This window comes from Watersipora subatra, chromosome 9 (assembly GCF_963576615.1).
Source record: "Watersipora subatra chromosome 9, tzWatSuba1.1, whole genome shotgun sequence".
NCBI classification, from domain to species: Eukaryota; Metazoa; Bryozoa; class Gymnolaemata; order Cheilostomatida; family Watersiporidae; genus Watersipora; species Watersipora subatra.
In genome coordinates, this window is record NC_088716.1 from 44,500,744 (window position 1) to 44,526,778 (window position 26,035).

Genomic DNA, 26,035 nt, shown 5'->3' on the forward strand with positions numbered 1-26,035 from the left:
TCAAAATGTATATGATTCTCCAAAACGTTCTGGTGGCCTTCTTTCACGTACAGGCCTACCTGGGTCAACACTACATGATTCATCGTCATTACTACCACCACTATCAGTTACACTACTGCTAGCATTGCCAAATTCTAGTTCCACAAAATTCACCTCGTCACTAGTGCTGTCACTCGATAGCATAGGGCCATTACAGTCGCTGTTACCTCGGCGGTACGCTAAACGGAGATCAGCCACATGCCTGTTAATGCCGTTAACTTCAACTGCGGTATCTGAGACTATGCCTGTCACTTTGCCTCCAAGCCATTCTGTGGTACATTTTGCTCCCACTGGCTTGACGTAGACAATGTCACCCACTCTGTACGAATTCGACAGGTTGTCGGAGTCGTCTGCTTCTACTTGAACATCAGGATTCCTAACATTGTACGAATACACTTCCTGTGATGGCACAGTACCATCCGCGTTTGGCGTATTGTTATACCAGAAGACCATTTCCTGTATACTATTCCCAGAATGCGCTGCCATTCGCTTGATCGTTCGGTGGTTTCGTTCCACAATCCCATTACCAGTTGGTCTGTAAGCACAGCTAAACACTTGGCGCAAATTCCATCTCTTTAGCATTGTACTAAGCTGTGTGCTCTTAAAACAGGGTCCATTGTCAGACAAAAGCTCTACAGGCGGCCCGCGTTCACTAAGTACACGCTGCAAGTGAGTACCAACCGAGCTGGCAGTCTCATCCCGTAACTTTATCCAAATTGCGAATCTGCTCGGGCCACAATCTATGATTGACAGATACGGTATATTGTTCATGTGAGTAATATCTACTGCTAGTCTGTGCCAGACCTTGTCTACAGCAAGTGTCCCTTTGTCCCAGCTGGCAGGAGCTGGATCTACTCGTCTGCACACCAAGCATTCTTTAACCGCATTCTCCACAATTCCTCTTTCTATGTCCGGCCCGAACCTCTGCTTTGCTAGGTAGAGCGTGCTACCAACACCCAGGTGGTGCATTTCATGTTGTTCAGTTGGCTGGTTCCTCCTTAGCCACTTCCGATCTACTCTTGTCAATGCATCTGCCTTGTTACATGCTGATTTCACCAGAGACACACTCAACTCAATGTTGTAAGTGGTCATAAGTTCTCAAATCACCCCTAGCCGCCTCTTGACTATCATCTCACACATGCCATTCACTTTTGGCCTGTGACTGTCTGTGATGACAGACTTGACCCAATTGTACACCGTAACTGAATCTGTGATAATAGTTGTTTCTATCATTCCCCATTTAATTGCCAGATTCAGTCCCTTTATTACAGCTTCCAACTCAGCTACATTGATATGCATGCTGTCATCGACTTTCCTGAGCCATGCGGCATCTTCTACAATATGCCCCTCGACCTCTATGCTAGCACCGACTGCTATGCTACTAGCATCACACCATACCTTGCAGCGCTTAGTGTCACTTACTGACCATTCACCTTGTACAGGACCATTTCTTGCAACATTGTTACCGTGCTACCTGGTATAGCATTGTCCCAACTTCCAACTTCAGCTAATCTTTTTACATAACTGCAGGCCACTCTTAGCCATCCTGCTACCGGGTAGTGTCCTAAAAACTTGCCACATATAGAGAACAGCTCTCGTTTGCTGACATTGTTGCCTACTTCTGGAATGCTAGTGTCACGCGCCCATTGATGGTTACCGAACTCATCTCTAGTCACCTTCAGACCCAAAACGCGAGCCTCAGTTAGTGCCACTGGCTCCTTGGTGACCAACCCAAACTTATATAAATGTTCACAGACTACATCAACTGAGACTACTGACTCATTTACCCAAATATCGTCAATGTAGTGATCGGTGCCGGCAACCACCCCTCTATCGAGTGACAACACTTTTGACAAGATCTTAGTCATGATCTCAGGTGCTACATTAAGGCCAAAACCCATACGTGTCATAACATATGTTTTCCCACAATAACTTACAGCCTGAAAACGTTGCAAAGAAACATCAACATGCAATTGCAAGTAAGCTTTCTGCAAGTCAAGTACACATGCATTACCGCCTAACTTACGCCACTCACGTATCTTTTCTTGGCACACTGCTGTATCTAACCCTGGGTGGTTGCTTATGTAGTCATTCAGTTCTTTACTATAGTCCATTACCGGTCTTACTCTCGTCGGTTTATTTGGTTGGCGGGCAGCCAACAATGGTATTAGTCCAGTCACTTGTCCATGGATTGTTTTGTCATATGGCTGAAGCCAACCATTTCCTATCCATTGCTGAACCTGCTTGTCGTACTCTCCACGCATATTGTCAGCAACCGCATACTCTGCACACATGTTTTTTAGCAGTGGTTCACCGTCTTTCTATTTCCACTTTACAGTCCACTGCCGCCCATCAAAATGTGCACTGAAGTCTTGATCATCAATGTAAATTGTCTGCTGTTTCGAATCAGTTGCATCTGGTATCTTGTTGCTGGAACTCAATAATCCAACAGCTTTAGGTGTCAGCGCATTAAATACAACATCACGAGTGTTACTCACTGTTACACCACCAAGTTTGCTTATAACGTCCATTCCTAGGATCACTTTACAGCCACCAACTAGTTCTTGTGCTATCATACACTGCACACTCATGCTCTGGTGACTTCCTATTTTTACAGCTATCATAGCCTCACCTTTACATGTAGTTGTTTGCCCATTTAGCATTAACACTTGCCGCACTGGGCCTCGAGGAACCAACTTCAACTCTCTAGCTAGTCTCTCCTGCACTACTGATTGCTCACAGCCAGTGTCTACTAATGCTTTTACATTGACTCCTTGAACTTGTATGGATATAAATGGTAGCACCGCACTGTTTACTTGGGGTGAGCATCCGGTGCATATGCTCCCCCATTTTCGTTTCCCTGTTGTGGTTGTGCGCAAAATCTCCTTATATGTCCAAACTCATTGCAGTTGTAACACCTTAGTTCACGTTTATTGCTCTGACTTCTGCTCTTTGTAGGACAGTTAAGAGCTAAGTGTGGTCCTGAGCAATGGTAACATCTCAATCGTTGCTCTGTTGAACGCTGCACTGCTGCACACATAGCTGCGTGACCATTGCTTGTCGTTAACATCATTCTGGCCCTAGCCGCAAAAGCTCCAAGCTCAAGACTTTCTACAGCGGCCACTGATTTTAACTGCGTTGCCACTTCACTTGGCAAGCCTGCCATAAATGCGCATTTAAGCAGTAGCTCGGGATCAGTTTGACCTATTAATGCTACCAACCGCTGCAAATCTGCTAAAAACACGTCAACTGTCTCTCCTTCCATCAAAATTCTCGCACGTAACTGCTCATAAGCACTAAAGTTGTTTACACTAAACGCAGTGAGCAATGCTTTCTTTAGCACTCCAAAGTCGGATTTGGCTTCTTCCGATAGTTGTTTGTATACGGCAAACACATCTCCAGCCAAAAATAGTGGCAAGAAGGTTGTAAGATCGGTGATCTTCTGAAGCTTGGCAACTAGCTCCAGCTTATCTATTCACACACTAAAGTCTTCACCTTTGCTGTTGTCATAGCATTTGATTAAGTCCGATAATTTCACAGCCATTATGTTAAGCCGAAATAGCTTGTAGCTTGTTTGTCAGTGTATTAAACTCAGCTCTTTATTTACTATCAAGATTCAATAACATTACCGTACAGTACTCATGCGAATTTTCAACTGACTGCCCAGTTATTCATCAGCACTAACAACATGAATAGGATATGTGGTTACAGCAGGAAGGCATAAAACATAAAACAGGCATAAGACATAAAGCAGCATCTGTGGTTACATAACGATGGCTATTCCTAACCAATATGCACTTGCAATCTCAGGGCATCTTCCACTAAATATTCACATCACACTAAGGAAAACTGTGGACAATTATTAGAGTAAAACAAACCTTTTGTCCTCTCTGTAACTCGCTCTGAACTTCTCAGACATTGAGTAGTGTAAGTTGTGACTCAGCAAAAAAACAAAAGACACACTGAACTGGAAGTTGCTGGTCATTATTTTGAATATGGCAGCTTACTAATCGATTGATAAATTTTTCCTATCAGAGCACAAAATATATTTGTGTAAACAGCATCGGTCCTATTTCATTGGATATCAAAAATTACACCATTATCCAGATTATTCTCTGTGAAAAGGGTCCAAGTAATTTCCCACGCTGAATCATCGCCATGCTTTCTTTGATGGTTTTCGCAAGCATAGACTAACATCTTTTGAAATCCTGTGCAAATCATAGTCAGCAGGCAGCATTGCATGTTTTAAAGACTTATAGGAATTGTTTGTTTACAGTTGAGATGTTGCTTGATAAAGATTACAGTCATTGATAAATACAACATTCCTTGATACCCACTTGTTACACACTGTTACGACATGGAGACTAGATGGCAAACCAAGCATGCATGATGGTTGTCTTTTCCGATTGAAGGTTGAATTGGAGTGGTTGAATTTTACAGGTATTTCTCAAGCCAATCTTTGGAGGTGCTTACACAAAACCCACTCTTCACGGAAAAGTGTGCTCAGTAGTTTTCCTTTCCATTTGCATTGTTTTGTTCTTCAACGAATAAACTCAAAGATCGATCTTTTAAGCAGAGGTGTAGTGTTCAGACTAGCAGCTAAGATTCATTGGGCTGTTATCTGGGCTTTCATCTGGCAAATAATCGAATTTCGCCATTGTTAATTCGAATGGCATCTCATATGCCAAACAATGTTTAGTAGTTTTCATTCAATGCTCTCTTGTTGCCACTTTCATGGTTATCAGATTCACACATGAACTGGTTGGGTGTTAAATAAACTCAGTGACAAGGCTCTGTTTGTTTAGCTGAGTACCCAGCCCATTATCCACCGCTTTCAAGACTTGTGCGTATTTGTAGAAGTCGTTATCTTTTCAAAGAGTTGATAGAAGGTGCTTTTTTGTACAGTCATAGACGATGGACGATAGCCAAAGTTTGTAAGGTCGTGCCAAAAACCAAAGTAAGTTGACAAGGTAATAAATATCTAACAACTCTCTAACGACTCTAACTTTACTTGATTGTTCACTTATTCTTGTTGTTGATAAAATCAATGAGTGAATTTTGCGGATAAAACCAATTTAATCTTTATGATTATTGAGATTTAAAGGTGAACTTAGACAAAACTTTTGTAGATTTATCAGAAAGTATAAGTATGTTTTATCATTTCTGATCGTTTTTGACATTTGAGGTAATCTGACTGCCAAGATGTTTCAAGAGTAAAATCGATAAAACTTGATTGTAATTAAAATTCTCAGAAAAAATATGTGCAAAATGATGTCACTAGCTGTGATCAATGCTATAGTGGGTATCGGCTATTGCACTCAAATTGAAACGTTACGCGTCTCGATTCTGTCAGTCTCTTCGTAACCATAAAGGCCGTAATCACACTTTTGCTTGATCTGAGTATTTTAATCGTGATCAAGTTTTATCGACTTTAATCGTAAAACATCCTGGCAGTCAGATCATCTCAAAGGTCAAAAACAACCGCAAATGATAAAAAGTACCAATTATTTTTAATAAAGTCTAGTAAAATTTGAATAAGTTCATTTTTAAGAACTTAGCAGTAAGTGGCTGTTTTAAGGATTTTCGGCTTTCCATTCAAATCAAGATATATACATGTTTTATTATGATAAACTAATATGAAGATCAAGGAAGGAATTAGAAAATGAAGAATTGAACACTAATGGTATATTGCTTATGATCATTGTCTCTATTCATCTAGAGATGCTACATAGTACCTGTCATACAAAGAATTAACAAGTTTAGAATGTTTTTTTGAAATGTTAGATTATCCATTCAACAAGATATTCTTTGAAAAATAAATCTTTGAAACATGGAGATTCGGCAAATATAAGAAGTGCAGCTTTGGAATCAAAAAGTATTTTTGACCAGCAAAATGCAATCGAGCTAAACTGTCGCAGTTGATGCCACCAGCAACTATTGCTTTTAACATTTACAGATAAAATAGAGTAGGCCTAACAAGTCTAGAGTATGAAAAGCTGACTTGGAACGATGAAGTGTCGGTACAAATAAGCAAGGTAAGGTAAGTTAATTACTTGCAGAAGTTATATGGGAGTAGTCAGTTTTATTAACAGCTCAAACTGTAATGGCTACCGTTGTGTTAAATAATTCACTAAAATTGAATAGCGTCTGGCCTCGTAACTTTATTGACCTAAATTCATCTTTTGAAAGCAGTCATTAAATTTTTATTAGCTGGCGTTTTTGAAAATTACATGTAAATATATCTCAATTAAGCAAGTCATAGAAATGTAGAATTTTTTATATATTAATAGATGACGGATAGATCAATATTAACCTTGAATACGGTGGTTGAAAGCCACTCTTACAGCTCTAAAGAAAAAAATGCATAACTCTGATATCCCAGGTTTGTAGTCAGGTGAGCTACCATCTGCGCCACTGGAGAATAGTTGTACACATAGTTATTACACATAACAATCTCCAACGGCACACGGGACTGTGAGCGCACTAGTTTTAAATAATTAGAAATTAGGTAACAGTAGCGATAGACCTCAAAGAAAATGAGCAATGAACAACAAATAATAAAAACATTAGTTTGTATGTTCAAGGATTTAGCTTGCAGTTTCTGCCTCGTATAATCTAAGGCTAGAGACTCAGTTCAGTTACTGGCTTGACAAGGGTAGTTTGAGCTGCTGCCTTAGCAGTTTTGAGACATGAAAAAGAGAGAGAGTAGTGTTTCTGACAAAATGAGTCACCAAATGTAACTTTTGGGAAGAAGAAGTTTATGCATTTTTATTATGACGAATTGATTTGCTGAGTGCAACAGCAGTTCAGTCCGGTCAGCATTTATACACCTTTTAGTTAAACTTGATTTCTATTAACTTTATAAATATACATGAAATGAAAAAATAGTTGCTCATACAGGCAAGTTTAATATGTATACATAATACAACTTTAACATAACATGTATATTATGTTAAAACACTGCTTCATTTAGCAACTTTTTTGTTGTGCGCGCGTGTTGTGCAGGTTGTGCACGTGTGTTGTGTGTGCGCGTGTGTGCGCGTGTGTGCGCGCTAGTATATTATAACAACTGAAAATGTACCATGTACTTGGCTCGTCAGAATCATGGTAGTCAAACACATGTCCTGCTTGACTGAAATGTGAGGGGCTGATGTGTTATAATGTTTGACTGAGTAACTGAGTTAGTCGTTGGCCAAATCAGAAACTGGATGCAAACCAATAAGGGAGATTCCATTGTTAAAGTTGGTATTAATTACGGTACATTGTCGTGTTTTACAATCTCTTTGCAAAAGTCTTGTTAGGTCTATGAGTCTTGTTAGGTCTATGAGTCATGTTAGGTCTATGAATTTTGTTAGGTCTATGTGTCTTGTTAGGTCTATGAGTCTTGTTAGGTCTATGAATCTTGTTAGGTCTATGAGTCTTGTTAGGTCTATGAGTTTTGTTAGGTCTATGAATCTTGTTAGGTCTATGAGTCTTGTTAGGTCTATGAGTCTTGTTAGGTCTATGAATCTTGTTAGGTCTATGCTAATGATTTTTATAGAACGGATCTAGAAACTTGTCAACATTCTTTTTGTGTACTTTGCAAGATTTCAAGCCTCGGCAAGTTTTAACTATTCTGTATGGCTATGTATTGGCACTAGTAATCATTACCAAAATTATGCTTTTCAAATCACGTGTCAAAAGAAACAAACAAGAATTATAAAACTGAAATCAGGAATTATTGAGTGAGTCGAACAAAAGTGTTTTAAAAGTTGGTAATCTAATAATATTGTGTCCCCGCACAGGATATTGAATTGTAGGTTGTAGTAACAGAAAGGTCATAAACTGAAACATATGATGGTGGATGTAGTATGCTGGTGTTACGGAACAGAAAATGACGTTTCTGGAAACTTTCTACATAAAAAGGGCTGATTTTAGATTTCCGAAAATCTGTTCGTTTAAACTATGGTTTTGAGTTTTAACCATACAGAGTTGAATGCTGGTGTATATGACCAGAAAAATAAACTAGTATATTTAAGTGTATGTACGTACCGTTATACATGAAGTTAAAGTTAATGGCTCAGCTGTCAGATGTCAAAGCCAGATGCCTACACTATCTGCATGACTAGAGCCACATTTACTACAAACCTACAATTTCCGGAACTTACAGATTTCCTGATTTATCTTTCTGTTAAAATCGCTCTTAGGGCTCTGCCGACCAGCACATTTTTTTCCTCAAGCCATTAACTAAGAACGCCGAGCTAGGCATGAATACTAATAAATTTCAAGCAGTGGGATTGGCTTAATGCCGATTTTAAGGAAACTATTAGGTGAAGTGCGTCGATACCCCTTAGCTTGTGCTCCAGCATAATAATGTAGTGCTCTTTCTTTTTCCTATCTCTTTTGTCTATAGGAAATAATTACTAGCGCTGACAGAACTAATGCCTTGTAAACTAAGTAGCACATACTGAAGCGAACCAAATTGTTTCTCTCACAACTTGGCATGCATAGCATGTTGCGCCATTTCTTCTGTGTTTTAACCACGATCAAGTTTTTTTCGATTTTAGTCTTGAAGCATCCTGGCAGACAGATTACCCCAAACATCAAAAGCAATCGTAAATGATAGAAAAATATCGATACTTTTGATAAGATCAACTGAAATTTTTGTTAAGTTTATTTAAACACCTACGTGTACAATCAATTCCATAAAGAAGGTGTAATCGTAATGCACTAGTAGTTAACCTACTATCTTGAAGTTACATATCGATTGCCGCTCAGTGAAAGCATTTATTACAAATAATGGCTTTGTAATCTATGAATGGAGGTCAGGGTTAGACTTCATGAACGCTTTTGGGCAAACAATGAAGTGGTGTCCTACATACGCACTGCTAATGCAGAGGAATAGTAACGAGTACTGCAATAGCCATGCAAGCTGGCTTGCTACTATCGTTATTTCTTGTGCTGTATATCAATCGTAGTCGTACCAAAAGGGACTCTTGCGTGTTCCTATAAACTTAAAAGGAGTAAATGCGGGTGCAAACAACTGACTACTGGTAACTATTCTAACTGAACTCTCTCACCCTTTCCCTCACTCTCACTCTCTCACTCACCCTCTCTTTCTCACCCTCTCTCTCACTCACTCACTCACTCACTCACTCTCTCTCTCTCTCTCTCTTACTCTCTCTCTCTCTCTCTCTCTCTCTCTCTCTCTCTCTCTCTCTCTCTCTCTCTCTCTCTCTCTCTCTCTCTCTCTCTCTCTCTCTCTCTCTCTTACTCTCTCTCTCTTTCTCACTCTCTCTCACTAACTCTCACTAACTCTCCTCTCTCGCTTTTGCCTCTCTTTTTCTCTCTCTCACTAACTCTCCTCTTTCACTAACTCTCCTCTCTCGCTTTTGCCTCTCTTTTTCTCTCTCTCACTAACTCTCCTCTCTCGCTTTTGCCTCTCTTTTTCTCTCTCTCACTAACTCTCCTCTCTCGCTTTTGCCTCTCTTTTTCTCTCTCTCACACACACATTCTCTTTCACTTCCTCACTACATGCAAAAGGTATTAAAGAACACTAACTTTTGCATTACTAAAGTCCCTCTCTTGGCAGTATGGAGATATAATCCAGTGGGCAGGAACAGGTCCAAACATACTAACATTTTTAGTCTGCTGCAGCGGCTAGCCAGAAGATAGGAATATCTATGATAAGAAGGTCTAGTTCTAGTTCTCGGAAGTCTAATCAGACTGTTTGTTGAATATTTTTCTTCGTTCCAACAGGATGCCCAGGTTCGACCACAGCTTATTGTCGGTTGTACCAGTTTAGTTGCTGGCAATCTAAACCATGATGCACGTTGTATTAGTCTTCATGATTAAAGAGGGTATGCAGATTTTATCGTTAGATGAGTCCACTTTGGTGGGCTATTATATTTCTTTAATATACTTAATCTAATCACAATGTTTAACTTTTCATCTTAGTGTAACAGTAAAATCTATTCTTGCTGCAATAGAAGTATCATAAAATGGAATGCTATTCTTCAGGTATATAAGTTTGTGCTGTGTTACCCGATTTTCTCGAACAAAATTGTATCAGTAAAATATTGCCAATCAATAGTCGTTGATGGTAGTAGTTTTTATCGAAGTTAATAGAATGGCATCGCCAATAATTTGTATTTGTAGCTGATTAAAATTTCTCTTTAAAAAGAGGAGATGTTCAGCTATGGTTTGACAGAAAATACTGCTTTATAAACTAAAAAGCAAAAAGGCACTCTTCTAGTTCTTTCTTACAATCCATTCAATAACGCCTGATTGTGGTGATCCAAAGAATTCTTCTCCCATGGGTGGCTTCAGAGAGTCCCTCAATGTACCAATGATGTGTCATCGTTCATCATAACATTGGCATGCGTCAGTCCCGAGTGACAATGCCTACTATCAATATTTATTCACATCTACGGCGCCTAAGGCGCATCTGTCGAAAAACCTCCAGTTTGGTCTCAGTATCATGAAAGCGACCAACATGGAGTCTTAACCAGCTGTCATTTACTTCTAACCAGACTCCAGTTGCCATGGTTTCTGGAGAGCTGTCCAGCAGATGGGATCGACTTCAAAGTTCTTGAGGTCACATTTTACAACATCATTGTTGTCGTAGTCTTCTTGTTTGAGATTGTTGCTAGCGTTATTTGTTTATCAACGGTGTGCATAATGTTTTGTTTTTCCAAGTGTGCACACTATTTGGACTCTATGTGGCGAACCGCACGGGTGTTTCGCTTCAAAACAGCAACACTCAATCATGACAGAATGAGAGCAACACAGCTGTTTCCAAGATGGCATTGCAGTACCATATGGGAGTTACGCTATCGGTGTACCGATATGAAAGCTGTAAACGATTACAGCACAGGACTGAATAGATAAGTTTGCAAATGATCAGACTACTATGGGTTAACTCATGGCTTCACTCATGGCTTCACTCATGGCTTCACTCATGGCTTCACTAACCTATGAAATGCATTGCTATTAAATGATCGGCAGTGTTGACAAATAGATTGAGTGAGAAGAACTGGCCTCAGTCATGTTCAAGATGAGTCGCATAGAATTTTAGTAGATTTTATCAGAAATTATCAGTATTTTTTATCATTTGTGATTGTTGTTGATGGTTGAGATGATCTGACTGCCAGGATGTTTCTAGATTAAAATCGATGAAACATGATCACGATTAAAGCACACAGAAAGAAAATTGCCGAAATGACATCACTAGTTTCTCTCGTTATTGATATCGGCTATTGCATTCAGGTTGCAGACTAACGCATCTTTATTCTGTCGGCCTGTTTGCCAAAATGCAGCTTTAGACGTAATAATCGCACTTACGCTTGAATCTGCCCGTGCAGTAGTGCGTTTTTATAACCTAAAATGAATCATCAACAATTTGTGATAGCAATAATGTTTATGCAGCTATTTCGCTGAAGCTAAAAAAACACTACACGTTAATAATGGAAACAGTCAAATGCAAAAATACTTCAAGTTCATGACACGAATCAAAATATAGAAAAGGTTGTTAACACTTTTGCTTACCTAAAGAATTATCTGAAATGTTTTATAAACAGTTCCAGTTTATACTAGTGGCTTTCACATATCTGATACAAGTGAGAACATTTTTGTCCATATATAAATAGTTGTTGATAGGCCTTATTGTCATTACCATTCGCAAACAGATCTTGATTGCAACGATCTTGGTTGCAACACACTTGTGTCAAAAGGGAATAAAATTGAATCGAGATAATTTTAATCAGTTACTTCAGTCAATCAAAAGTGAGTCTATCTAATCTCTATTACATGGACTAGTTAAATGGTGGACTAGTGATGAGAGATACTGTTGAATTAGCTGAAAGTAACTTACAGGGAAGATTCTGTTCTTTTGTCGATAAAAGAAGTTACCAATTGCTGCACGGCAAGATTTTAGAACATGAAAATGAAATAATAACAGTATCAGACATACTCTCCAGTTACCTGATTAGTAGCCTGGGCATGGCTCTCGTGGAGGATTGGGAGAGAGATCTCTCTCCCAATCCCCCACGAGAGCCATGCCCAGGCTACCTGATTAGCCTAGCTGTCAGTGAGTCAGACTTTCTGTACGCAATCGTAACATGTAACTTGAACTTCCGGTGTATATATAACTTCATACCATTGGAGCAATTGTGATCATACGATTGATCATACGATTGAACACACGAGCTGTCAGTCAAGCTCGGACTTGAGTTTGAGATACAAATATGAACATTGATAAACATGTACTAATGTATAGGTATTTTTCACTCAAATAAATTCAGTTAGACGATTGCCTGACGAGTAAAGAATACTTAGTAGGAGAAAGCAATTTAAAGGGTGGATACATGGCCTTTCCAACCTTGTCATAAAAGCTAGCAACTGGACAGCTTGGTTCTTAGGCTATTTGGTTCAGCCAGCTGCATCCAAAGCTGGTGTTTGGTTTAAGAATATATTATCAGTGATTGAAATATTTATCTGGTTTCTTCACAACTGATTGATTCAATAATGATTTAGGAATGGCACAACTATCAGACAGGAAGTAGCTAAAAAGTTGCTCATTTTTTGAGTGAAATTTAATTCTGAGTTGAGTGGTTAAAGTTTCCAAGCTTCAATAGTTGTGAGACCAATGTGGTCAATGACAAAACGTGCAGCCATAGACAAAACTACTTTATAAACTAAAGGCAGTGGGCGAGCCACTTCCTTTTTCTCACTAGCGGTACACCTGTTCAGCTACCCTTCGGATTGCAGGTTTTGTCCAGGAACCTTCCAAAAAAGAATTTGTGCCACTTGATGCGCTCAGCACTCGGGCTGGCGAGTCTCCTAATTGTCCACATAGCAAGATAACTAGTTTTTCAATTAATTTGACGTTTGATCCTTTGTAGTTGCAATGGTAGTTGGAATTCTTTAAAGAATTATTCTGCTATCATCACTTACTGTACTGAAACAGGTTTTTGTTTGATAATTGTTGATGCATCAGATTGAGTTTATCACCTTATTGTGTTATTTTATTTTTTTTAACGTGCAGGATATGTGTGTAATAAGCTTGGCTGTGCTTAAAGTTGATAGTGTGCACTACATAGCACAAAGCAAAGTACTTCCTGTCGCTATCTATGCCAGACACCTTAACTGTGTCAAATTAACTGGTTATACCACCTACTAGTTAACCCAAAGCTATTAGTTATACCATTTGCTAGTTGTACTACCTGCTAGTTAACCCAGATCTATTAGTTATGCCAGTTGCTAGTTATACCACGTACTAGTTAACCCAGAGCTACTAGTTATACCAGTTGTTTATTGTACCACCTACTAGTTGCTAGCTGCTAGTTGTACCATTTATCTCCTTGAAACTAACCGGACTGACTGACTGACGCCTTAGCGTAAGCAATCAGTGACCCAATTCACTTCTTCAATGCAAATCTTGCTTTCTTTTATGGAAGCATAGGATGCTTTACACCGTATAAGTTGGTGGGATCTCTAGTGCATTGAGCTCTGGTTGGAGCAGATCCAAAATAGAAATCCATGCTGACCTGTTTAAACAATATTCGAACTACTTAAAAATGACATGACCCTAGCTAAACAGCGCCTTTGAATTTACAGGTACACAAAACGGTACACAAAAGGCATTCAGTTTTCATCTGTGTTTTGCTTCAGTTTTTAAAGAAGAGATTTGCCTTGATTGGGCTAGCCAATGGTGTGATAACCGAGTCGGTAGCATCTGTTGACAGAGTGTATTTTTTGATAGTTTACTACTGGTAGAAATCCAAGAGTGCTGTGAAAATTTCTACTGCTACATGTACCACTTAAAGATAAGGTTGCAGTTGGATGGGAACAGTGGTATCACTATGTTAAAAGAAAAGCTTTCTAGAACACTCCAGAAGGAGCAACGTGCAAATCGCTCACTCTATATTGGAACAATGAATTTTAAAGACTAGATTCCTAGCTTTTGGCTTGAAATAGCCATTCCTATCAACAACTGAAGTGTTTCAATTTGTTCACCTCTAGCATTGGTCAACTAAACAAGTATAAGTGAAAGCTGTCAGTGGTAGAACAGCGAATAAAAGTTATAAAAAGTTATAAATAAACGCTGAACCACCATCCAAAAAAACTATTTGTCATTTACTGACTTTTGCTAGCAAATGAAACTAAGTGAGACGCATTGTCCGTACACACGAGAAACAAATGGGCTAAAATACAAAACAAGCAAAACAAATAGGTCAAAGTACAGAACGCCTTTTGGCATTTCATACTTAAAAATCTTTTGTAATATAAAGCAATATTTCTACGAAAAAAGTTTCGTTCCTTGAAAATTTCAGATGTGGTCTTTCGTAAGGAGAGGCTGTACTGTACTTTTAATTATTGTATTAGTAACAATAGCTTTTAACTTAGTACAATGCATAAATGCACAACCTTTACTCTATAATAACCATGCATAGATATATAAACCATCTATATATATATCTATGATATATATCTATGATAATAACTCGATGTCAAATGCACAGCTCTGTTAGTAAAGTTTAGCATTCTGAAACCCGGGTTCGAAGTAATTCGGTGAACTGTTTTCTACCTGATCCTATTACCGAGTAAACTCGACTGCATAATTTCACTTCGTTTTCTTGTACTTTTGATTTAGGAAATTAGTTACAAATTTCGGTCTCGCTGTGCATAATCTGTCTCTTGCCTAATTCCAAAGTTTCAAGTCAAGTAACTTATTAGTTCTTGCGATATCATTGAAACACATTTGGCTACTGACTACCTTCTACTAATGATTACCTTCGACAACTGACACCATTTTTGGAGATGTCTGGGCACGTCTTTTTCGTCTGAGCATTTCAACCATTATCCAATTTTATCGAATTTAATCTTGACACATCTTGGCAGTCTGATCACCTCAAACGTTTGTCTTTAAGACTCACTCCTCAAATTTCTTTTACTTTCTCTCATTTACGACCTATTACTAGTCAATAGAGCTTCATGAGTGCTTGATATACACTTTTACTTTCTCTCAGTTACGACCTATTACTAGTCAATAGAGCTTCATGGGTGTTTGGTATACACTTTTACTATCTCTCAGTTACGACCTATTACTAGTCAATAGAGCTTCATGAGTGCTTGATATACACTTTTACTATCTCTCAGTTACGACCTATTACTAGTCAATAAAGCTTCATGAGTGCTTGATATACACTTTTACTTTCTCTCAGTTACGACCTATTACTAGTCAATAGAGCTTCATGAGTGCTTGATATACACTTTTCCTATCTCTCAGTTACGACCTATTACTAGTCAATAGAGCTTCATGTGTGCTTGATATACACTTTTACTCTCTCTCAGTTATGACCTATTACTAGTCAATAAAGCTTCATGGGTGTTTGATATACACTTTTACTATCTCTCAGTTACGACCTATTACTAGTCAATACAGCTTCATGAGTGCTTGATATGCACTTTTACTTTCTCTCAGTTACGACCTATTACTAGTCAATAAAGCTTCATGAGTGCTTGATATACACTTTTACTTTCTCTCAGTTACGACCTATTACTAGTCAATACAGCTTCATGGGTGCTTGATATACACTTTTACTTTCTCTCAGTTACGACCTATTACTAGTCAATAGAGCTTCATGAGTGCTTGATATACACTTTTCCTATATCTCAGTTACGACCTATTACTAGTCAATAGAGCTTCATGTGTGCTTGATATACACTTTTACTTTCTCTCAGTTATGACCTATTACTAGTCAATAAAGCTTCATGAGTGCTTGATATACACTTTTACTTTCTCTCAGTTACGACCTATTACTAGTCAATAGAGCTTCATGAGTGCTTGATATACACTTTTACTTTCTCTCAGTTACGACCTATTACTAGTCAATAGAACTTCATGAGTGCTTGATATACACTTTTACTTTCTCTCAGTTACAACCTATTACTAGTGAATAGAGCTTCATGAGTGCTTGATATACACTTTTACTTTCTCTCAGTTACAACCTATTACTAGTCAATAAAGCTTCATGAGTGCTTGATATACACTTTTACTTTCTCTCAGTTATGACCTATTACTAGTCAATAGAGCTTCATGAGTGCTTGATATACACTTTTACTTTTTCTCAGTTATGACCTATTACTAGTCAATAGAGCTTCATGAGTGCTTGATATACACTTTTGCTTTCTCTCAGTTACGACCTATTACTAGTCAATACAGCTTCATGGGTGTTTGATATACACTTTTAGCCTATATGGTATAGTAAAATCTATTCTTGCTGCAATAGAAGTATCATAAAATGGAATGCTATTCTTCAGGTATATAAGTTTGTGCTGTGTTACCCGATTTTCTCGAACAAAATTGTATCAGTAAAATATTGCCAATCAATAGTCGTTGATCGTAGTAGTTTTTATCGAAGTTATTTGTATTTGTAGCTGATTAAAATTTCTCATTAAAAAGAGGAGATGTTCAGCTATGGTTTGACAGAAAATACTGCTTTATAAACTAAAAAGCAAAAAGGCACTCCTCTAGTTCTTTCTTACAATCCATTCAATAACGCCTGATTGTGGTGATCCAAAGAATTCTTCTCCCATGGGTGGCTTCAGAGAGTCCCTCAATGTACCAATGATGTGTCATCGTTCATCATAACATTGGCATGCGTCAGTCCCGAGTGACAATGCCTACTATCAATATTTATTCACATCTACGGCGCCTAAGGCGCATCTGTCGAAAAACCTCCAGTTTGGTCTCAGTATCACGAAAGCGACCAACATGGAGTCTTAACCAGCTGTCATTTACTTCTAACCAGACTCCAGTTGCCATGGTTTCTGGAGAGCTGTCCAGCAGATGGGATCGACTTCAAAGTTCTTGAGGTCACATTTTACAACATCATTGTTGTCGTAGTCTTCTTGTTTGAGATTGTTGCTAGCGTTATTTGTTTATCAACGGTGTGCATAATGTTTTGTTTTTCCAAGTGTGCACACTACTTGGACTCTATGTGGCGAATCGCATGGGTGTTTCGCTTCAAAACAGCAACACTCAATCATGACAGAATGAGAGCAACACAGCTGTTTCCAAGATGGCATTGCAGTACCATATGGGAGTTACGCTATCGGTGTATCGATATGAAAGCTGTAAACGATTACAGCACAGGACTGAATAGATAAGTTTGCAAATGATCAGACTACTGTGGGTTAACTCATGGCTTCACTCATGGCTTCACTAACCTTTGAAATGCATTACTATTAAATGATCGGCAGTGTTGACAAATAGATTGAGTGAGAAGAACTGGCCTCAGTTATTAAAGATGAGTTAAATATGAGTTGCATAGAATTTTAGTAAATTTTATAAAAAAGTATCAGTATTTTTTTATTATTTGTGATTGTTGTTGATGTTTGAGGTGATCTGACTGTCAGAGTGTTTCAAGATTAAAATCGATGAAACATGATCACGATTAAAGCACACAGAAAGAAAATTGCCGAAATGACATCACTAGTTTCTCTCGTTATTGATATCGGCTATTGCATTCAGGTTGCAGACTAACGCATCTCTATTCTGTCGGCCTGTTTGCCAAAATGCAACTTTAGACGTAATAATCGCACTTACGCTTGAATCTGCCCGTGTAGTAGTGCGTTTTTATAACCTAAAATGAATCATCAACAATTTGTGATAGCAATAATGTTTATGCAGCTATTTCGCTGAAGCTATAAAAACACTACACGTTAATAATGGAAACAGTCAAATGCAAAAATACTTCAAGTTCATGACACGAATCAAAATATAGAAAAGGTTGTTAACACTTTTACTTACCTAAAGAATTATCTGAAATGTTTTATAAACAGTTCCAGTTTATACTAGTGGCTTTCACATATCTGATACAAGTGAGAACATTTTTGTCCATATATAAATAGTTGTTGATAGGCCTTATTGTCATTACCATTCGCAAACAGATCTTGATTGCAACGATCTTGGTTGCAACACACTTGTGTCAAAAGGGAATAAAATTGAATCGAGATAATTTTAATCAGTTACTTCAGTCAATCAAAAGTGAGTCTATCTAATCTCTATTACATGGACTAGTTAAATGGTGGACTAGTGATGAGAGATACAGTTGAATTAGCTGAAAGTAATCTACAGGGAGGATTCCGTTCCTTTTTCGACAAAAGGAGAAGTTACCAATTGCTGCACGGCAAGATTTTAGAACATGAAAATGAAATAATAACAGTATCAGACATACTCTCCAGTTACCTGATTAGTAGCCTGGGCATGGCTCTCGTGGGGGATTGGGAGAGAGATCTCTCTCCCAATCCCCCACGAGAGCCATGCCCAGGCTACCTGATTAGCCTTTCAGTGAGTCAGACTTTCTGTACGCAATCGTAACATGTAACTTCAAGTTCCGGTGTATATAAAATTTCATACCATTGGAGCAATTGTGATCATACGATTGATCATACGATTGATCATACGATTGATCACACAAGCTGTCAGTCAAGCTCGGACTTGAGTTTGAGATACAAATATGAACATTGATAAACATGTACTAATGTATAGGTATTTTTCACTCAAATAAATTCAGTTAGACGATTGCCTGACGAGTAAAGAATACTTAGTAGGAGAAAGCAATTTAAAGGGTGGATACATGGCCTTTCCAACCTTGTCATAAAAGCTAGCAACTGGACAGCTTGGTTCTTAGGCTATTTGGTTCAGCCAGCTGCATCCAAAGCTGGTGTTTGGTTTAAGAATATATTATCAGTGATTGAAATATTTATCTGGTTTCTTCACAACTGATTGATTCAATAATGATTTAGGAATGGCACAACTATCAGACAGGAAGTAGCTAAAAAGTTGCTCATTTTTTGAGTGAAATTTAATTCTGAGTCAAGTGGTTAAAGTTTCCAAGCTTCAATAGTTGTGAGACCAATGTGGTCAATGACAAAACGTGCAGCCATAGACAAAACTACTTTATAAACTAAAGGCAGTGGGCGAGCCACTTCCTTTTTCTCACTAGCGGTACACCTGTTCAGCTACCCTTCGGATTGCAGGTTTTGTCCAGGAACCTTCCAAAAAAGAATTTGTGCCACTTGATGCGCTCAGCACTCGGGCTGGCGAGTCTCCTAATAGTCCACATAGCAAGATAACTAGTTTTTCAATTAATTTGACGTTTGATCCTTTGTAGTTGCAATGGTAGTTGGAATTCTTTAAAGAATTATTCTGCTATCATCACTTACTGTACTGAAACAGGTTTTTGTTTGATAATTGTTGATGCATCAGATTGAGTTTATCACCTTATTGTGTTATTTTATTTTTTTTAACGTGCAGGATATGTGTGTAATAAGCTTGGCTGTGCTTAAAGTTGATAGTGTGCACTACATAGCACAAAGCAAAGTACTTCCTGTCGCTATCTATGCCAGACACCTTAACTGTGTCAACTTAACTGGTTATACCACCTACTAGTTAACCCAAAGCTATTAGTTATACCATTTGCTAGTTATACTACCTGCTAGTTAACCCAGATCTATTAGTTGTGCCAGTTGCTAGTTATACCACGTACTAGTTAACCCAGAGCTACTAGTTATACCAGTTGTTCATTGTACCACCTACTAGTTGCTAGCTGCTAGTTGTACCATTTATCTCCTTGAAACTAACCGGACTGACGGACTGACGCCTTAGCGTAAGCAATCAGTGACCCAATTCACTTCTTCAATGCAAATCTTGCTTTCTTTTATGGAAGCATGGGATGCTTTACACCGTATAAGTTGGTGGGATCTCTAGTGCATTGAGCTCTGGTTGGAGCAGATCCAAAATAGAAATCCATGCTGACCTGTTTAAACAATATTCGAACTACTTAAAAATGACATGACCCTAGCTAAACAGCGCCTTTGAATTTACAGGTACACAAAACGGTACACAAAAGGCATTCAGTTTTCATCTGTGTTTTGCTTCAGTTTTTAAAGAAGAGATTTGCCTTGATTGGGCTAGCCAATGGTGTGATAACCGAGTCGGTAGCATCTGTTGACAGAGTGTATTTTTTGATAGTTTACTACTGGTAGAAATCCAAGAGTGCTGTGAAAATTTCTACTGCTACATGTACCACTTAAAGATAAGGTTGCAGTTGGGTGGGAGGAATGGTATCACTATGTTAAAAGAAAAGCTTTCTAGAACACTCCAGAAAGAGCAACGTGCAAATCGCTCACTCTATATTGGAACAACGAAGTTTAAAGACTAGATTCCTAGCCTTTGGCTTGAAATAGCCATTCCTATCAACAACTGAAGTGTTTCAATTTGTTCACCTCTAGCATTGGTCAACTAAACAAGTATAAGTGAAAGCTGTCAGTGGTAGAACAGCGAATAAAAGTTATAAAAAGTTATAAATAAACGCTGAACCACCATCCAAAACAACTATTTGTCATTTACTGACTTTTGCTAGCAAATGAAACTAAGTGAGACGCATTGTCCGTACACACGAGAAACAAATGGGCTAAAATACAAAACAAGCAAAACAAATAGGTCAAAGTACAGAACGCCTTTTGGCATTTCATACTTAAAAAATCTTTTGTAATATAAAGCAATATTTCTACGAAAAAAGTTTCGTTCCTTGAAAATTTCAGATGTGGCCTTTCGTAAGGAGAGGCTGTACTGTACTTTTAATTATTGTATTAGTAACAATAGCCTTTAACTTAGTACAATGCATAAACGCACAACCTTTACTCTATAATAACCATAGATATATAAACCATCTATATATATATCTATGATATATATCTATGATAATAACTCAATGTCAAATGCACAGCTCTGTTAGTAAAGTTTAGCATTCTGAAACCTGGGCTCGAAGTAATTCGGTGAACTGTTTTCTACCTGATCCTATTACCGAGTAAACTCGACTGCATAATTTCACTTCGTTCTCTTGTACTTTTGATTTAGGAAATTAGTTACAAATTTCGGTCTCGCTGTGCATAATCTGTCTCTTGCCTAATTCCAAAGTTTCAAGTCAAGTAACTTATTAGTTCTTGCGATATCGTTGAAACACATTTGGCTACTGACTACCTTCTACTAATGATTACCTTCGACAACTGACACCATTTTTGGAGATGTCTGGGCACGTCTTTTTCGTCTGAGCATTTCAACCATTATCCAATTTTATCGAATTTAATCTTGACACATCTTGGCAGTCTGATCACCTCAAACATAACAAACAATCACAAATGATAAAAAAATATTGCTACTTTTTTTCGTTACTATATTGTTTGTCTTTAAGACTCACTCCTCAAATTTCTTTTACTTTCTCTCAGTTACGAACTATTACTAGTCAATAGAGCTTCATGAGTGCTTGATATACACTTTTACTTTCTCTCAGTTACAACCTATTACTAGTCAATAGAGCTTCATGTGTGCTTGATATACACTTTTACTTTCTCTCAGTTACGACCTATTACTAGTCAATACAGCTTCATGGGTGCTTGATATACACTTTTACTTTCTCTCAGTTACAACCTATTACTAGTCAATAGAGCTTCATGAGTGATTGATATACACTTTTACTTTCTCTCAGTTACAACCTATTACTAGTCAATAGAGCTTCATGTGTGCTTGATATACACTTGTTCCTTTCTCTCAGTTACAACCTATTACTAGTCAATAAAGCTTCATGAGTGCTTGATATACACTTTTACTATCTCTCAGTTACAACCTATTACGAGTCAATAGAGCTTCATGAGTGCTTGATATCATTTTTGCTTTCTCTCAGTTACGACCTATTACTAGTCAATAGAGCTTCATGAGTGCTTGATATACACTTTTCCTTTCTCTCAGTTACAACCTATTACTAGTGAATAGAGCTTCATGAGTGATTGATATACACTTTTCCTATCTCTCAGTTACGACCTATTACTAGTCAATAGAGCTTCATGAGTGCTTGATATACACTTTTACTTTCTCTCAGTTACGACCTATTACTAGTCAATAAAGCTTCATGAGTGCTTGATATACACTTTTACTATCTCTCAGTTACAACCTATTACGAGTCAATAGAGCTTCATGAGTGCTTGATATCATTTTTGCTTTCTCTCAGTTACGACCTATTACTAGTCAATAGAACTTCATGAGTGCTTGATATACACTTTTACTATCTCTCAGTTACGACCTATTACTAGTCAATAGAGCTTCATGAGTGATTGATATACACTTTTCCTATCTCTCAGTTACGACCTATTACTAGTCAATAGAGCTTCATGAGTGCTTGATATACACTTTTACTTTCTCTCAGTTATGACCTATTACTAGTCAATAGAGCTTCATGGGTGCTTGATATACACTTTTACTATCTCTCAGTTACGACCTATTACTAGTCAATAGAGCTTCATGAGTGCTTGATATACACTTTTCGTATCTCTCAGTTACAACCTATTACTAGTGAATAGAGCTTCATGAGTGCTTGATATACACTTTTACTTTTTCTCAGTTATGACCTATTACTAGTCAATAGAGCTTCATGAGTGCTTGATATACACTTTTGCTTTCTCTCAGTTACGACCTATTACTAGTCAATACAGCTTCATGGGTGTTTGATATACACTTTTAGCCTATATGGTATAGTAAAATCTATTCTTGCTGCAATAGAAGTATCATAAAATGGAATGCTATTCTTCAGGTATATAAGTTTGTGCTGTGTTACCCGATTTTCTCGAACAAAATTGTATCAGTAAAATATTGCCAATCAATAGTCGTTGATCGTAGTAGTTTTTATCGAAGTTAATAGAATGGCATCGCCAATAATTTGTATTTGTAGCTGATTAAAATTTCTCATTAAAAAGAGGAGATGTTCAGCTATGGTTTGACAGAAAATACTGCTTTATAAACTAAAATGCAAAAAGGCACTCCTCTAGTTCTTTCTTACAATCCATTCAATAACGCTTGATTGTGGTGATCCAAAGAATTCTTCTCCCATGGGTGGCTTCAGAGAGTCCCTCAATGTACCAATGATGTGTCATCGTTCATCATAACATTGGCATGTGTCAGTACCGAGTGACAATGCCTACTATCAATATTTATTCACATCTATGGCGCCTAAGGCGCATCTGTCGAAAAACCTCCAGTTTGGTCTCAGTATCATGAAAACGACCAGCATGGAGTCTTAACCAGCTGTCATTTACTTCTAACCAGACTCCAGTTGCCATGGTTTCTGGAGAGCTGTCCAGCAGATGGGATCGACTTCAAAGTCCTTGAGGTCACATTTTACAACATCACTGTTGTCGTAGTCTTCCTGTTTGAGATTGTTGCTAGCGTTATTTGTTTCTTAATGGTGTGCATAATGTTTTGTTTTTCCAAGTGTGCACACTATTTGGACTCTATGTGGCGAATCGCATGGGTGTTTCGCTTCAAAACAGCAACACTCAATCATGACAGAATGAGAGCAACACAGCTGTTTCCAAGATGGCATTGCAGTACCATATGGGAGTTACGCTATCGGTGTATCGATATGAAAGCTGTAAACGATTACAGCACAGGACTGAATAGATAAGTTTGCAAATGATCAGACTACTATGGGTTAACTCATGGCTTCACTCATGGATTCACTCATGGCTTCACTCATGGCTTCACTCATGGCTTCACTCATGGCTTCACTCATGGCTTCACTCATGGCTTCACTCATGGCTTCACTCATGCCTTCACTCATGCCTTCACTAATGGCTTCACTCATGGCTTCACTAACCTACGAAATGCATTGTTATTAAATGATCAGCAGTGTTGACAAATAAATTGAGTGAGAAGAACTGGCCTCAGTCATGTTAAAGATGAGTTGCATAGAATTTTAGAAAATTTTATAAAAAAGTATCAGTATTTTTTATCATTTGTGATTGTTGTTGATGTTTGAGGTGATCTGACTGCCAGAGTGTTTCTGGATTAAAATCGATGAAACATGATCACGATTAAAGCACACAGAAAGAAAATTGCCGAAATGACATCACTAGTTTCTCTCGTTATTGATATCGGCTATTGCATTCAGGTTGCAAACTAACGCATCTCTATTCTGTCGGCCTGTTTGCCAAAATGCAACTTTAGACGTAATAATCGCACTTACGCTTGAATCTGCCCGTGCAGTAGTGCGTTTTTATAACCTAAAATGAATCATCAACAATTTGTGATAGCAATAATGTTTATGCAGCTATTTCGCTGAAGCTAAAACAACACTGCACGTTAATAATGGAAACAGTCAAATGCAAAAATACTTTAAGTTCATGACACAAATCAAAATATAGAAAAGGTTTTTAACACTTTTACTTACCTAAAGAATTATCTGAAATGTTTTATAAACAGTTCCAGTTTATACTAGTGGCTTTCACATATCTGATACAAGTGAGAACATTTTTGTCCATATATAAATAGTTGTTGGTAGGCCCTATTGTCATTACCATTCGCAAACCAATCTTGGTTGCAACGATCTTGGTTGCAACGATTTTGTGTCAAAAGGAATAAAAGAGATAATTTTAATCAGTTACTTCAGTCAATCAAAGGTGAGTCTATCTAACCTCTATTACATGGACTAGTTAAATGGTGGACTAGTGATGAGAGATACAGTTGAATTAGCTGAAAGTAACCTACAGGGAAGATTCTGTTCCTTTTTCGACAAAAGGAGAGTTACCAATTGCTGCACGGCAAGATTTTAGAACATGAAAATGAAATAATAACAGTATCAGACATACTCTCCAGTTACCTGATTAGTAGCCTGGGCATGGCTCTCGTGGGGGATTGAGAGAGAGATCTCTCCCAATTACCTTCGACAGCTAGCTGCAATACTTAGAAATTAAGTTTCTATTTCATCCCGACAAAGTGGCAAAACTGTTTCGGGCCTATGTGAGAATCGGTAGTGAAAAATATGTAAGAGGGATATGTGGCGGTAATGATCAGGTAACATCCCTGATGTCTAATATGCCTGATTACTGTTAAGTTATAGTCTTATCAGCATGTTTGGTTTTGTCTTCTTATTCTACATTTTCAATCATGAATAAAACAATCTTTTTTATTAAAAAGAATAATTGTTATAAACTACACACGCCTGAATAAGCTAGTTTTATCTCCAGAACTTTGGTAATAGCTAGAGCTGATGGTTACTGGTTCATACAGGTACACACTGGCTTAGCTATTGCATTGGCTATGTAATAGAACCTTTCAGCCAACTGAAAACTTCCTGAACTACTGGCCACTGATTAAAGCAGTTTGGCTTCATACAAAAAGTTTGCAGTATAGAGTATTGTAAGTTTGTCAGAGAAAGAGCAAGTATTCAGCAACAAAGGCTGCTAGTTATTGCTGTAACTAACATCTTCCTAAGGCCAGTCATTGGAATTTTTGTGGGCACTAGTCATTTCATCTTGGAATTTTTGTAACTCATGCCCAAGCCAATGATTGATTTCTAGTCGATAACTAACTTACACGCTAGAGTTCAATGGGTGAAGTTGTGTTTTCTAAGTACGGCATGCAAGGTGCTGTGTATGACATTAAGGTAAGTGACAAACATAGCTTTTATATTAATGATCATATTTGATTAGACTGCATTGTGTTTATCAACAGCTACACATTGGTAATTAAGGAAGTTAGAGCCGTATAATGTAACTAAAAAAGGTAAAATTACAACTATATACAGATGATTGCAGATCTCAAATACTAATTTTCAAGGAGCTCATAAGTCACGACTTGGAGCAGTTACATATTCTAAAAAGTGTATCATAAGAAAAATGTCTGTGATGAATTTCTTATAAAACAAATTTTACATCTTCCTGTTAAATCTAAGGCTTTTTAGTTTGATAGACAATTCTTGGTGTCTCTATTACGGTACAACTCTTGGGTTAGTACCTCGTTAGCGAATATGAATAGTTTTACATTCATTCAATGTAGTCATCATTGCACAGAACCTACTCTTGAACTAAAAACAAAGGCCCTCGAAAATGTACTTAAGTCTTGCGAAAGGTTTCTCTAATGATTTTGTCATATTATTATTTTTGAAGACATCAACTT

The 26,035-nt window shown here is 37.7% G+C and overlaps 1 protein-coding gene across 1 annotated transcript; it reads right to left on the reverse strand.

Moving 5' to 3' along the window:
- LOC137405114 (uncharacterized) lies at positions 1-1,131 on the reverse strand. Its single transcript, XM_068091338.1, has one exon. The coding sequence runs from the start codon at positions 1,129-1,131 to the stop codon at positions 1-3; it is 1,131 nt and encodes a 376-aa protein (XP_067947439.1).
- Positions 1,132-26,035: the final 24,904 nt, after the last annotated feature.